Raw genomic sequence first — 14,627 nt, 5'->3', positions numbered from 1 at the left:
AGCTAGTTGGGTACTTCATTCAGACCTGGGTGCTGAGACTGGCTGGAGGTGATGTGGGATGAGCGCAGGGAGGAGGGGAGAGGCAGAGGGAGGCTGTGGTTGTGGGCGCTCCGTCTGTAGCCCAGGCTTAGCCTTCAGAACCATTAGTTCCAAGGCTGTAATTTGCCATAGAGATCAAGATACAAAGGCATTCAAGCACCATGTTGCAAACTGCAGGGCTCTTGTGAGAGACTTGAGAAAGTGGAGGGAGGGCAGGAACAAAGCAGGAAAATGGGCTCATGTAGGAATGGTGTTTTATACAGTATTCAGACTCAGGACTTTTGGGAGGCCCACACAAGAGTATCAAAGTTCAAGGCTAGCTGGACCACATATCAAGTACCAGGCCAATATGAACTTCATAGCAAGACCTTGCATCCAAAAATAATATCAATCAGTAGATATAGATACAATTTAAGAATTAGCAGGCTGTATATTCAAGTGGCAACCTCAAGGGAAAACAGGTGTGTCTTCGATCTTAAACACCAGAGACTTACAGAACATAACAACTCATTTTGTGGATTACCTATTACTACTTTTTGCTCTGACCTACCTCGGTCAACCCACAACCTTAACAGATAGGCATCACTTTCTCCCTCTTTAATCAGGTCTCAGAATGCAGCCCAGTCTGGCTTTGAACTCACGATCACTCCCACCTTAGCCTTCTAAGTGCTGGGGTTAAAGATGCGTGAAAAGAGGAAAAGGAGCGCCAGTCACATTTAAACTCAGGTCAGTTCAACTTCTGAGCTGTGTCCTCAAACGTCTGTCAGGGCGCAGGGACACAACAGCCCAACAGTGTGCTCGCTGTTAGATGTTGAACAAGCTCTTCAGGGATGTTAAAGGGCTCTGATTTGTAGTATTTGCTGGCTGCCGCAGGCTCTCGCTGTGCCAGGGGTGGGAAGCGGGAAGCTGAGTTTTTATAGAGCTAGCTTGATTGTGCCCAGTTACAGCTCAGTCCTGGAGCAGGACTTAGATGGAGCCGGTGATTGTGGAATCCAGGCCCAGCATTTCTACCCCTGGAGCTGTTTTTCCAGGAACACATAAAACCTCACCAGGCCTGTGGCTTTGCCTTTCCCTCCTTGCAGGCTGTAGCTCACACATTTTTTCTTGCTACCGGAAGACAGACACATAGTTACTTATATGTCACGAAAGAGGTTCAAAATGGGGGGGGGGTCTGCCTCTGGGGCTTACAATTAAACCTCCCCTGTCTCAGCTGGGACTGCCTCCAACCAGAACACAGGAATCTGGCAGCAAGGATAGAAGGGTGACCACCAGAGGACTCAGGAAGATAGGACACAACAAGGAAAGATATCATCACACTCTTAACAACAAACAAACAGTCTGGAGTCCCTCCAGGGTATTCCAAACCACGGAGACCCCCCCCCCCCTTTTCTTCCCTTTACCAGAGGGAGGCTATAGGGACAAGTTCTTAGGAGAGGAGGCACCAGACTGACCAGATCAAGTTCTTTCTTAAGCTCTTCTTTCTCATGATTTTTATTGGGTTCTGAGTCTCTGCTCTTCGTTCCCTTCCACTTTTTGTTATCTTCCTGGTCTGTCGGCTTGACATCTTTAGTTCCGTTGAGCTCCACAGAATAAATTTCTGTTTTCTGGAAGAGAGGCAGAGGTGCAATATTAGCTCCAGGTAAGTGTTCCAGAGGAGGCGCCTCGTTTCGCCCAGAGGGTGGGGAGATGCCTAGAGGAAGAAGAGTGCTGGTCACCCCCACCTGGAGACGAAGTGGGGCACCTGAAGTGCTAAGTCTCCCTCCTTCCCTTGCAAAAATATATCCCGTCTTCTCTGTGGAGACACGAGGCTCTGCGGGCAGAGCCTTGACAGCATTTTTTTCAGGCCCACCCCCCTTCTCTGAAGCGGGGCAGGTGGAAAAATTAACAAGTTTCCCCAGCGCCTTGGTCCATGGGTCACACCAGCTGTGTCACCTTTCTTCCGTAGAGAAGTGGTGAAGTTTCAAACAGGCTCATGGCAACGCTGAGTTTTCAAACCACCTTGCATCCAACAGAAGCCTAGCGTCATCTCCAAATAGGAGCTTGCAGAACAGGTGCTATGCCGCTGGCTTGGCAACCTTGGGGACCCTTCCTACACATCTATACTGTCTTCTATACACTGTCTGCTTAATTACCATATATATTCTTGGTGGCTGGAAGTGAGTTTAGTGCTAAGATCTCCCACCCCTTATTGTCCCAAGACCAAGCATTTCTTTTTCTTTTTCCACCTCTTCCTGATGGTCTCCTAAGGTCCCCAATAGACGAGGAGGCTGCACGTACCCGGCGCATGCTGTGGCCGGTGGTCCAACCCGTTGGAAAACGGATGTAAGGACACGGGATGCTGGCGCGCTGAAATTAAGACGCGTGTAGCCTTAGTGGAGTGCGGGGCAGTGGTGCGCAGGGACAAGTCCGGTCTTTCGGTGGCGGCGGCCGCGGTGGTGTGCAGGTCCGGGTTCCTGAGCGTTGACCGCGACGATGCTGGCGTTGCAGACAAGGCGCAGATCCCGACCCTGCAAGCACCTCCGCGGCCTATCCCCAGCCGCTGTCCGAGAGAGGCGGCGTGCGCCTTAAATGCCGTGCGCTCCGCCCACATACCTAGGGCGAACGCAGGACTGGGGACGCCCCTGGGGTGGGAAACCGGAGGGAGCTCAAACTTGGGTGGGGGTAGGATTGGTAACCAGAGGTTGGAGGGTCTAAGGTGGGGACCCTTCTTGATATGTGGCTGGGGGAAGCGGGGTCTCCCTTTGGGCGGGTCTGGCGATGACGCGAAGCTTGTGGCGCAAGAGCAGTGGCACGCGCCAGCTGCGTGCAGCCCCCGTGCAAGCACCAGGAGTTCCTTCCTGCCTGTCAGTCTGAGCCCCCGGCTCCAGCAAGCCTGGAGCGCATCCACGCCCTGTGGAACTTTTATGAAAATCCACACCCACTTTCTTTTTAAAATGCAGTTTCCTTACCAATAAAGGAATTTATAAAAAAAAAATGTGTAAACCGGGTCGGGGTAGGGGTGGGGGGAGTTGCAGAGTCTACCAGCAATAATCTATCTAAGGTGACTTGACAATACCGATTCTGGCGTGCATTTACTTAGGTAAGTGATGCCCCATCCGTAGCAGACAGGCTAACTGCCAAAGACTTGAAGGAGTAGCTAGTTATGTTGTAAAGATTCAGAGAAAAAATAAAAACCTGGAGTTTTGAAGCCATATTGGAAGCAGAGAGGATCTGGGGATCTGGGGGCAGGTGCAGCAACTTTAGGAAGGTTAGATCGGGGCTCCTGAGGAGGAGCAGGCTGCTGGTATGTGGAGCCAAGCTTTGGGTGGGACTTTTTATTTATTTATTCATTCATTTATTTATTATTTTACATATACATTTATATTATTGCACATATATAAAATAAAACTACATATAGCAAGAAGAACCACGAAACAATCAGGAATTATATTAAGGTTACATTCATAATGTTTTGGCTAATTTGAAGGAAACATCTTTCCTGTCTTGCTGAGTCTAAAATTCTGAATGCAAATCAATATCTATCATATCTCATCTCTATCAACTTAAAACATCTATCGAGACCTAGAAACATCTTAACCTCTAAACAACTAAGCTTAACTGTAAAACTGTACTATCTGGTCTTCAACCCCATCAGAGACTTGAGAAGGAATAAAAATTAATTAGCTAGGTAAACAGGAAGTGCAGGTTAACAGCTTCCAAAGTGGAAAAAAAGTGACAGAGACAGTTTGCTGCCTGAACAGTCACCCAAAACTCCCTATAACGTTAGAGCATCGGCTTCAGCCTTCTGGCCCAAAAATCTGACAGACAGACATATTTGTGAGGCGGGAACTACTGAGGACTTGCTTACCCTGGCTTGCCAGAGTTTGGCCGTGGACTCTGCCTACAATCCAAGCTTGCCCATTTTTAGGCAGAATTCTGTCTGTAGCCAAAATGAGGACATTCTCTGCCCTCTAGAAATTATGGTTGAGTTGAAGAGGTAAACTTAGTGAGGAAAAAATAACGACTGACATAAATGTTGTGGGCATAAAACTATTAAGAGTTTAAAGAAAAGGAACATCTGTGGGGAGTGGGTGGGGGTATGTTTTAAATGTCTTTAAAACTCACATTGAAGTTTAATCCTCTTTGGAAGGTCTAACAAGAGAGGCGGGCTCTGGGCTGGGCATGTAGTTCAGTGGCGTGGTGCTACTCTGAATAGGAAAACTAGCAAGGAAGGAATAAGACACAGAAGTGGGGCCAAACGTTGCCCTTAGAGATTAGGACGTAAAGTGACCCAATCCTGCCTCCACGAGTGGGCTGTTGAGTGAAGGAATGTGGAAAAAAGGATCTGCAATACAAGATACACACCCCTCCTGCCGTGTGATGCCTTGTACCACTTTGGTTTTCTACAGAGAGCCCGTGACCATCACCAGATGCAGCTTCCAGAAGAATGAACCAAGTTAAAGCCTCTCATCCTCATAAATCACCCAGCCTCAAGCCTTCTGTCACCACAATGAAAACAGATCACAGTGGGGACAGGGGGTGAGGTTTTATTACTTGGCTGCCTCGGTTTTCCTTTTTCTTTCCCTTCCCTGTCACTCTGCGTTCTCTGAAGAAGATAGATGAGAGACAGGCTGCAAGGTCTGGTGCGGAGAGGGCTGTCCACCAGCTGGCCATGAGGAGTGACTGTGAAGATCCAAACCTACAGGGAAAAGGGCCCAGGTGACAACTGGAAGAGGAAGTTTTGCCTCCTGTTTCACATCCGGATAGGCTGGTGCCTCTCCTGTCTCCGGATTCCTCTCCTACACAGTGGACTGTCCCCACCCAAAACCCTCCCCACACACCTGCATCGGCTCAGCGTGCCAGGTAATGACTGGGCAGCATTTCCCTGCTGACCAGGGCTGCCTGGTGTTGAAATGAGAATGGAAAAAACAAAAGCAAAACAAAGCTGCAGCCTAAATCACCTCTATAATGTTGTTTCCTCATTTCTTCACTTTAGGAAACGCCAAGGTTGGTATATGAACATCCTGCCTGGGGGGTGGGGGGAAGGCTGCTGTTCAGAGACTGGCTCATAAACTTCAGCACGGATCCCGCTCAGGGCTGCTGACGACTGAGGCCAGCACACACAGTGGCATCAGCAGAAGCAGGCAGAGGCTGCTAGGGGTTCTGCAGAGGCAACTGGCTTGCTTGCCCAGGATAGACTCTCTCCTGCCTTGTAGACAGCCTCCCTGAAATACAGTGCTCCTGGGACATAGTTGGCCACCCAGGGTTTATTCTCCACCACTTGGTTTTGAGGCTTTGATTTTTCGTGTGTGTTTGTGTGTGTACATGTATGTGGTGTGTGTGTTTGTGTGTTTGTGTGTGTGTCATATTGCTATTTATTTTGTTTAAAACAAGGTCAGCAAATCCATCTAGCTTAGGCTGGCTCTGGATTCATTATGTAGTTCAGAATGGTCTTGAGCTTCCAGCAGTCTTTCTGACTCGGGTTAGAAAGTGTTGAGGTTATAAGCATAGCCATCACTCCTGGCCTAAAATAAATCATATTTTAAATATACAGTATGATGTTTTGATAGGCACAGCAAGATTTACTGGATTACAACTGATTAATCCATCCCCCTCTCACATCCTTATCCTTTCTTTTCTTTTTTCCGTAGCAAGAGCCCAAAGCTACCCTCTTGGCAGATCTCCAGCACACCGTGTTTTAACTGTGGTCTTTGTGTTGTGCTTACCTCTCTGGAAGTATTTATTCTACTTGTCTTCTGTATTACATCTCTCGATATCCCCCACTTCTACCCCCCTAAGACAGCTTTTTTTTTTCAGAAAATAAAAATTATCTTTTTCCTTTTTGAGACAAGGTCTCGCTCACCCTGTTGCCCAGGCTGACTCAGAACCCCTAGACTTAAGCAACCATCCCATGTCAGTCTCCTAAGTAGCTGAGACTATAGACCTGTGTCACTGTGCTTGCCTCAACTCTTTCCTTTTAAGAGGCAGTTGGGAAAATAGTTGTAATCTGAATGCCTTTCGATTTTTATTTATTTATTGCTGGGACAAGGTCTCATGTAGTTTAGACTGGCTTCAACCTTGCCATGTAGCTGAAGGTGACCTTGAATGTCTGTTCTTTCTATCAAAGTGCTAGGATTAGAGATATGTGCCATGAAATTTTTCTTTTCATTTTTACTTATTTACTTTTTGTATGTAGGGGTGTCTTAGCTAAGGTTTCTATTGCCATGAACAGAGGCCATGACCATGGCAACTCTTGTAAAGGAAAGCATTTAACTGTGACTGGCTTACACTTCAGAGATTTAGTCCATTGTCATCATGGCAGGAAGCATGGCGGTGTGCAGACATAGCCTGGAGAGGTATCAGAGAGTTCTGCGTCCAGATCATCAGGCAGCAGGAAAAGAGAGAGACACTAGGCCTGGCTTGAGCATCTGAAACTTCAAAGCCCATCCCCCAGTGACACACTTCCTCCAACATGGCCACACCCCCTAGTAGTGCCCCTCCCTATGAGCCTATGGTGACCGTTTTTCATTCAAATCACCATGGCAGGTTTGGCTGTATATCTGTGTGTGTAGGTTTGGCTGTACATCTGTGTGTGTAAGTTTGGCTGTATATCTGTGTGTGTAGGTTTGGCTGTACATCTGTGTGTGTAGGTTTGGCTGTACATCTGTGTGTGTAGGTTTGGCTGTACATCTGTGTGTGTAGGTTTGGCTATACATCTGTGTGTGTAGGTTTGGCTGTACATCTGTGTGTGTAGGTTTGGCTGTACATCTGTGTGTGTAGGTTTGGCTGTACATCTGTGTGTGTAGGTTTGGCTGTATATCTGTGTGTGTAGGTTTGGCTGTACATCTGTGTGTGTAGGTTTGGCTGTACATCTGTGTGTGTAGGTTTGGCTGTACATCTGTGTGTGTAGGTTTGGCTGTACATCTGTGTGTGTTATATGACAGTCAGAGGAGAACCCATGGAAGTTCCAGAAACTGAACCGAAGCTCTCATGCTTGGCAGCAAGCATCCGGGCCCTCACCTGGTCTTTTCTTTTACATGAGGCTGAAGGCTTAGCCCAGGGCTTCCTGTACGGTGAGCAGGCACACAGCCAACTGAGTTACATGGCTGTTCTGCCACAGGTACTTTAGGATTGTTACTAGTTGCCTTCCTGGCGCTGTGATGAAGCGCCCGCCTAAAATCAACTGAAATGACAAGGGCCTGATTTTGCTTTACAACTTAGAGGTCGAGTCCATCATGGTAGGAATTTGAGGCAGCTGGCCACACCGTATCCACAGTCAGGAGACAGAGAGTCATGCTAGTGACCAGCTCGCCTTACCTTTTGTATGTAGCCTGAGAACCCAGCCATAGAGCGGTACCAACCATTTGGTGCAGGTCTTCCCACCTTGGCTAACCTTGTCTAGAAAATCGCCCAAAGACATACTCAGAGCTTGTTTCCCCAGTGATGCCATGATGCCAATTCCTATCAAGTTGACAATCCAGGTTAACCATCACAACTCCACCCCTTGTCAATGTGCCACTCAAACCTGCCGCTCTTAAGCCACGGCCTTCCATCTCTTGTTCCCATAAGCCCGCTGCCATCTTATAATACAAAAATCCATTTAATCCAAAATTTAAAAATACCCATGGTCTTTACCAGTTTTCACAATGTTTAAAAGTCCAAAGTCTCTTAACTGTTGCTTTTATGAAATAAAAGCCAGTTGCATACTTTCACTATACGATGGCGGAGAACAAACTCTCCTGTGCTAAAAGGGAAGAGTGGGGACATAGAAAGGAATGCCTGGACCAAAGCGAGGCTGAAATCCCGCAGGGAAAGCACCGAATCCTACAGCTCCACATTAGGCATCTAGGGATCACGTGGATTAACCTGTGCTCCCCCTTGAAGCTCGTTTACAGCACACACAGCCTCTCTGGGGACAGCTTCACCCGTGCCTGAAGCCTTCCTCAACTGAACCCCATAGTCTTGGCATCTCCACTCTCCTGGCGTACTTACCCCACAGCATCATTCAGTGGCCTTTCGGGGCTTCCTTGTACGATGAGCTCCACTCCTGCCTCAGCTTACTTGGCCCCAGAAGCCTTCTAGAACTGTGAAGCGAGATTCTATGAACGCCTCAATCTTGTACATTTCGTGCTTACAAAAGAGACACCATGTGGATGCTGCCACCAGGTTCTGCTGCCCAGCTCCAGGTGAACCCGGATGCCCTTACATCAATGTGTGGCATTAGCCGCTGTGTGCCCTCCAGGCTGACTCTGGGGGAACTGATTCCTCAGATGGTTGTTTTGGAGAGGGGCTTCATTTTTCACTTGAGGTCACTTTCTCCTGTCCTCAAGACACCTTCTTGCTGCCCTGCTGCCCCATGCAGAGTAATTGGCTTCCCTTTAACAATTACAGCCTCTTTTTAATGCACCTGCCTTGGCTGTCACTTTACACTTGCTTGTGTTCTTTTCCTCACCAAACTACAGATTAAACAACAACAACACCTTTTCTGCCCAAATGTTTGCCTTTCCCTCACTGTAAACATGGATAAGTGCAATTAACAATACCCTTTCCACAGCCTGAATGCTCTTCTGCTTTGAGGTTTCTTCCATCAAACAAATAAATTCTTTATCTTTAAATGCAACTTCTAGTTCTCAGAACCTGAGCAGAAGTCTTTGCCAGAACAGCAGGGGAGTGGGCTGTAGTCCAGTTCTTCATAGAGTCCTTGCTCTCCTCTGAGTCCCTTAGCCACAGCCTCTACTGTCTTCATTTATCTTAGCATTCTGATCCTCAAAACTCCCACCGGAGCGGCCCATTACACGCTGCTTATAGTGATCTAGGGATTTTCCAGCCTGAAGCTCCAAGCCATTCCATGTGCCTTCTGCAAAGCAATTCCAAAGGCCTAAGAGCCACCTGGCCAGCTTTATCCAGACAGACTTCTGGGCACTAATTTGTTTTTTGTATTAGTTACCTTTTTCTGTATCTGTGACTAAAAATACCCGACAAAAGCACCTTAGTGGAGAAGGTACTTGTTTTGCGTGACAATGTGAGGATACCAATTTGAACATGAGGATTAGGCCGCTTATCAAACACTGAATCCACAGTCAAGGAGCAGAGAGTGATGGATGCCTGTCCTCAGCCCATTTTCTCGTTTTTATTTTGGAGAGTGAGACCTAGCCTGTGAAATAGTGTAACCACATTTAGGCTGGGTCTTCCCAACCTGATGTAGGAAATCCCCACAGACATACTCACAGGCTGGTTACCATGGTGATTCTGAATCTCACTAAGGTTGACATCACAAGCATACCTGAGTATGAAGGTTGCTTTTGCCAGCTTGATAGAATTACTATAGAAACAAATCTCTGGTGCTGTCTGTGAGAGATGATCTAGGTAAGGTTAACTGAGGTGGGAAGAGCCACCTTAAATGCCAGCAGCGTGTTTCCAAGGGCTGAGATCTGGGCCTGAAGCAAAGGAAGAAACAAACTGAGCATATACATTCGTGATTATTTCCTGGCTGTGGATGCAATGTGACCAGCTGCCCCAAACTCCTGCTACCCTGACTTTCTTGCTACAGTGGACTGTGCTCTGGAACTGGGAGCAAGAATAAACCCTTCCTCCTTGAATTACTTCTATCAGGCATTCTGTTGCAGCAATAAGGTAAGTAATTAACACGTTGAGAATTTAGTAGGCATATTTCGCTTTCAGGATCATTGAAGGTAGGTGTGATGGCACAAACTCAAAATCCAGCACTCCACAGGTTGAGGCAGGAGGATTGCTAGTTCCAAAACAGCCTAAGCTACAGAGCGAGAGCCTGTCCCGTGAAACTAAGACAGAAAGAGTCTTGGAGTGAAACCAGACAAAAGGCAAGATGATATTCAGCCAGCCTGTTAGAAAAGCTGAGGTGACTCCTCCCCTTCCATGCTCACAATAAATGTATATTTATGTGCTGTTCTCAAGGTAAGCAGAGCTATTCTAAGAGCCATGGGAGAGAAAACGTAAGTGAGGACCCAAAGGAATTAAGCGAGGCAGAATTTCAGACTGTGGTTCTTTTCCCCAGTGATGCCAGTAAAACTTGCCCACTCCTCACATTTTCATGCTTGAAATGACGATGCCAGGTGAGATTTTGGGTGTAGCAGAAGAACGGCCTTGGCCTCCTTCAGTCAGGGTGGCAACAGGATAGGCATATGCAGTGACTACTTCACCATCTTGGCAAGCTCCTTTTTCCCTTGATGTATTTTGAATAATTGTCCCTGGTTACTCAACAACTAAAGTCAGCATGAAGTAAGTTGCTCTGACTCTGCAAATGTATCCCGCGGCGCAACGGCAGAAAAATAACACAAAGTTACTCGTGAAAGTGGGATAAAAGGGAAGGGATACAACGGGCAACCCTGGAGCCTTTTTTTTCTCTCCAGACCCAGGCTCAGTTCTTGCTGATCCAGAACGATGCCTGGAGACTGTCACACCACCAAGGAGAGGAGGGTTAAAACCTTGTAGAGGACACGAGGTCCCTGTGCTCACAGATGAGCGCCATGGAAACCAGAAAAGTTAAACACACAGGCTTGCCTCTTCAGCTGAAGGGATGTATAGCCCATTTTTTCACCCAAAAGGCTGGGAGTGGAGATGGTCACTCTCCTGGTGATCTGTGCTGTCTGTATTGCCAGGCTACGCATCAATCTCTCTAACCAGGATGTTTATCCCAGACTCTTCCTCCCTAGACCTTTATCTTGAGCTTGCTTTCTCAGTCAGTAGAACCCATCTTTATGGGCGAGGTCATATTTGCTTTGTAAAGAGTTTCAATGTAAACATCTTTTTAAAAGCTCTGCTGCACATGTGGGATTGAGATAATTATCATCAGGATACTCTTTCCTCAAAATCATGCTGTTCTTAAATATGCCTAAAATAAGCTGCCCAGCGTCAGACTCGAGAAGTTTGAACCCAGCCCCGGCTACTGAGTCATGCCGAACTGGACTTCTTTCTCGCTTCATTTGGGTCATTAGTCTGCCTAATCCGGACTTGGTGGAAACATCCCACAACTGGTACCCAATGTGAAGAGCTCCAGCCTCAACGAAGGTAAGACAAATGTTCGTTAAATAGGAGAAGGAGTAGGATTTTTCAGTCTCTGACCCAAGGGGTCGTAACTCTAAGTGAGGGAGAAAAAGAAAATAGACAAGGATTCTTCTCAGTGCTCTGCAACAAAGCATTTTATACAATTATTGAGATATTTGTCAAGATCCAAAGAAACAAAATATTCAGAGCATCAGCTTGCAACTTTGTACAAGCAACAGTAAGATTTAACCCTTGATTTCCTAACCAAGAAACCATAGATGTTGAAACCTGGAAAGGTATAGGAACCAATGTAAAAACAGCCTATGAGAAAGGAGATAAAAATCCCTGCCAATTGTTTCGCAATCTGAACTGCAATACCATGCTGCTTGGTTTTCCACTCTAGGACACAGCTCTGCAGGGAGCTGCTGCTCCCATATTTAAGGAGCCCAAGGTTTAGATATGCTGCTTCCCCTTTCAAACACCCCAAATTCATATTCATGGATGACAAATATTTCTTCTCGCCAATCTGATTCAGACATTCAGTTGGCTCCCAAAGACTACTTAGGAAAGATGAGGAACGTAATCAATAGGAAAATGATTGAGCCAAACCCTGCATCATGCCAGCCCTTACAATGACTGTGATTTTAAATCCTCAAGACCCAGACGTGTGTCAATATCACCCGTTTACTTTTGAGTTCCTAAAGAATATCAGAAAATCTGCTGCTGCCAACGGCACACCTGCTCCATTCCCTGATAGGACGTGGGAAATGAAAGCAGGGGTATTGTTACTCCTTGGGGCTATAAGCAAATGTGCAAAGCTTCATTGGCCCCAGGACAATACTTGATGTGGAAAGCAAAATATCATGATAAATATGATGAACAGGAAGAAAGAAACCGTAACAATAGTGTCCCTATTAATTCAGACGTGCTCCAGGGAGTGGGACAATATAGTGACGCGTTAGTGCAGATGAAAGGTTCCGCCCAGCGTTTTGCCCAAGCACACCTTTGTGTACATCTACTCCTGACCATGGAGAAAACGCGGATCACCTAGCCACTCTTAAACAGAAGGCTGATGAGCCTTGGCCTGAGTTTCTTCTCGTGTTAAGAGAGCAGTGATTACAATGGCGAGTAATTCATGAGGAAGCCACGGGTGTCCTGATCAGTCGGCTCACATTCGATGGAGCTACAAAAGGACGTAGAGCTGCCATGGCACCAGAAAACATGGCGACTTTTCTAATTGAGTACCAGCCACTCGAGACATTGGTCACATGAATGTATATGAAACCAGATTCAAAACAACAGAAACGTTACCTTTGAAAGTGGGACAAAAGGGAAGGGACGGAACGGGGAACCCTGGAGCCATTTTCTTCAGACCCAGGCTCAGTTCTTGCTGATCCAGAAGGGTGCCTGGAGACTGTCACACCACCCAGGAGAGGAGGGTTAAAGACTCTGCTGGGACTTCAAGTATTTTGTAAACAAACACGGGGAAATGGAAAACAAGGAGAGGAAATGGGAGAGTATGCCATCAAGAGACAACTGGGAGCTGCCGGTTCCAGATCTAATTGGAAGGTCCACCTGAGAAAGGGTGGCGGCACAAGCCCCATTCATGCAGGCAGGCAATACCGGTCCAGCTCCCAAAGCGTTTCCTGGTTCTAGGGAGGTTGGAAGTAGGAAGGCCCTTGTTCAACCGCAGGACATTCTGTCTAGGGCCACACAACAGAAAACACTTGGTGTTTTTTTTTCCTTTTCAAGACAGGTTTCTCTGTGTTAACAGCTCTGGCTGTCCTGGAACTCTCTTTGTAGACCAGGTTGGCCTCGAATTCACAGAGATCTGCCTGCCTCTGCGTCCTAGGTGCAGTATTGTAGGTGATCTTACTGTGTCCTCTTGAGAAATAAAGCCACTGGCTGCTTAAACACTGTGTGTGTTCATTAACAGCGGTCAGCATAATTGTAGACCAGAAAACAATGGAGCCATAAAACCAGGCCCAGATACAGGACCAGTTTAATTTAAAGGGAGCAATACCTTAGGTGTGAGTCCTTAGGGATTTAAACACGAAGACTTTTTAAAGATCATAAAACACATTTTGTAGTTCTTTCTAAACAAGTGTTTTCAAGTTGGAAGGATTTAAATAATTCCTGTAAAGATGGCAGGGCTCTGGTTCAGTCAGGGGAGTGCTCAGCAAAGTCACTCAAGGTCTCCGTGGGGCCACTTGTCATAGCAGGTCTGGTGGCTCAGCAGTCACCCACTTCTAGGCACCCGATTCTCACCTCACAGCCTCCCTGGCTTCTGGCTTGGCCTTTCTCCTCATGCTTGTTGGTCATTTCACTCTTTAGGACTGCCAGGTAAAACACAGAGCGCCTTACTGCACTAGCCTGCCACATAAACAGGGAGTAATTTTTGAGTATGATTCACATATTGCAAGGGACATCTTTTTTTTTTTTAATTGAAAACGTTTTTTCCCATGCAACATATTCTGATCATGGTTTCCCCTCCGAATTCCTCCAAGATCCTCCCCACCCACCCAAATCCACACCCTTTTTTCTCTCTCATTAGAAAACACAGGCAGCTGAAAAAACAAAAAACCAAACCAAACCAAAACAACAACAACAAAAACTGAAGAGAAAGCAAACAAACAGGATAAAAAAAAAAAAAAAATAGCCCAAAGAAACACATAGAGACACAGAGATACATACTAGCACACATAGAAATCCCATAAAAACACAAAGTCAGAAATCATAATGTATCGGCAAAAGACCTGTAAGTTTGGTTTGGTTTTTTGAGACAGTAAGGTCAAAACAAAACATCCTCAAAAAACAAAACAAAACAAAAACAAAAACAAAAAACCTGTTGAGTTTGTTACGTGTATGTCCAATGAAACTCCATTGGTAAAAATGAATTTTTCCTTTGTGAGCAGTTACCATATTTGAAATAGCTTCTGGGTTAGAGATAGGGACTTGAAGAGACACCTTTATTCTTTAAAAAAATGTACTGCTTAACTTAAATGCATATTTAACTGGGCGTCTGGTATTTTTATTTGCTGACTCTCGTCGTCCCCCTCCCTGTGGATGCCATAGGTGTGAATCCTTTACCACTTGGCTGTCCGCAGGCACATCTGAGATCATTGCTGAAGCGCCAATAGTCTGCTTGTAGCCAGGCCAACTGTAAAAATAAACACTTTCAGGTTTTCTCTTAGCCGTAAGAGCTCCCAGGTGCAAGACTATTACCGTGAGTGAGCTCAGGAGTAAAGTATTAACAATTTCATTAGCAGCTATCATTTTAGGCAGAACAATCTTACACCCATACACAGATTCTTGGGTTGGAGAATTAAAACTGAGACTTCCCTGAGCCCACGTTCAGTTTTTCAGAGGTAAACGGTAGGGGGCGCCCGTCCTGTGCCCTGCCCAGCTTCTGATAAAGGGATGAGATCATAGTCCAGCAGGCCACCTGGAATCACCCAGACTCGAGTGATATATAGAGCACCCCCCAGATCTACACTGGCACGTGCCAAATACTTCCTTTTCTGTCCAAACAAAGAGAAATCTAGGTGAAAGACAAGTCTTAAGCAATCAAGCTAGCAAACAACAGA

The 14,627-nt window shown here is 46.3% G+C and overlaps 1 protein-coding gene across 1 annotated transcript in view; it reads right to left on the bottom strand.

Annotated features, from left to right (window-relative positions):
* Atp12a (ATPase H+/K+ transporting non-gastric alpha2 subunit) overlaps positions 1-2,566 on the bottom strand; it is a 28,697-nt gene extending 26,131 nt beyond the window's left edge. The window contains exons 1-2 of the mRNA XM_051143177.1: positions 2,317-2,566; positions 1,491-1,643 (exon numbers count right to left, since the gene is read on the bottom strand). Of these exons, the coding sequence (XP_050999134.1) occupies positions 1,491-1,643; positions 2,317-2,325 (162 nt within the window). The 5' untranslated portion in view covers positions 2,326-2,566. The remainder of the gene's footprint in view (positions 1-1,490; positions 1,644-2,316) is intronic.
* Between the last annotated feature and the right edge of the window lie 12,061 nt (positions 2,567-14,627).

Source organism: Acomys russatus, chromosome 3, assembly GCF_903995435.1.
Source record: "Acomys russatus chromosome 3, mAcoRus1.1, whole genome shotgun sequence".
Taxonomy (NCBI): Eukaryota; Metazoa; Chordata; class Mammalia; order Rodentia; family Muridae; genus Acomys; species Acomys russatus.
Note: the sequence above shows the minus strand (reverse complement) of the source record. Positions and strands in the feature narration are given on the sequence as shown.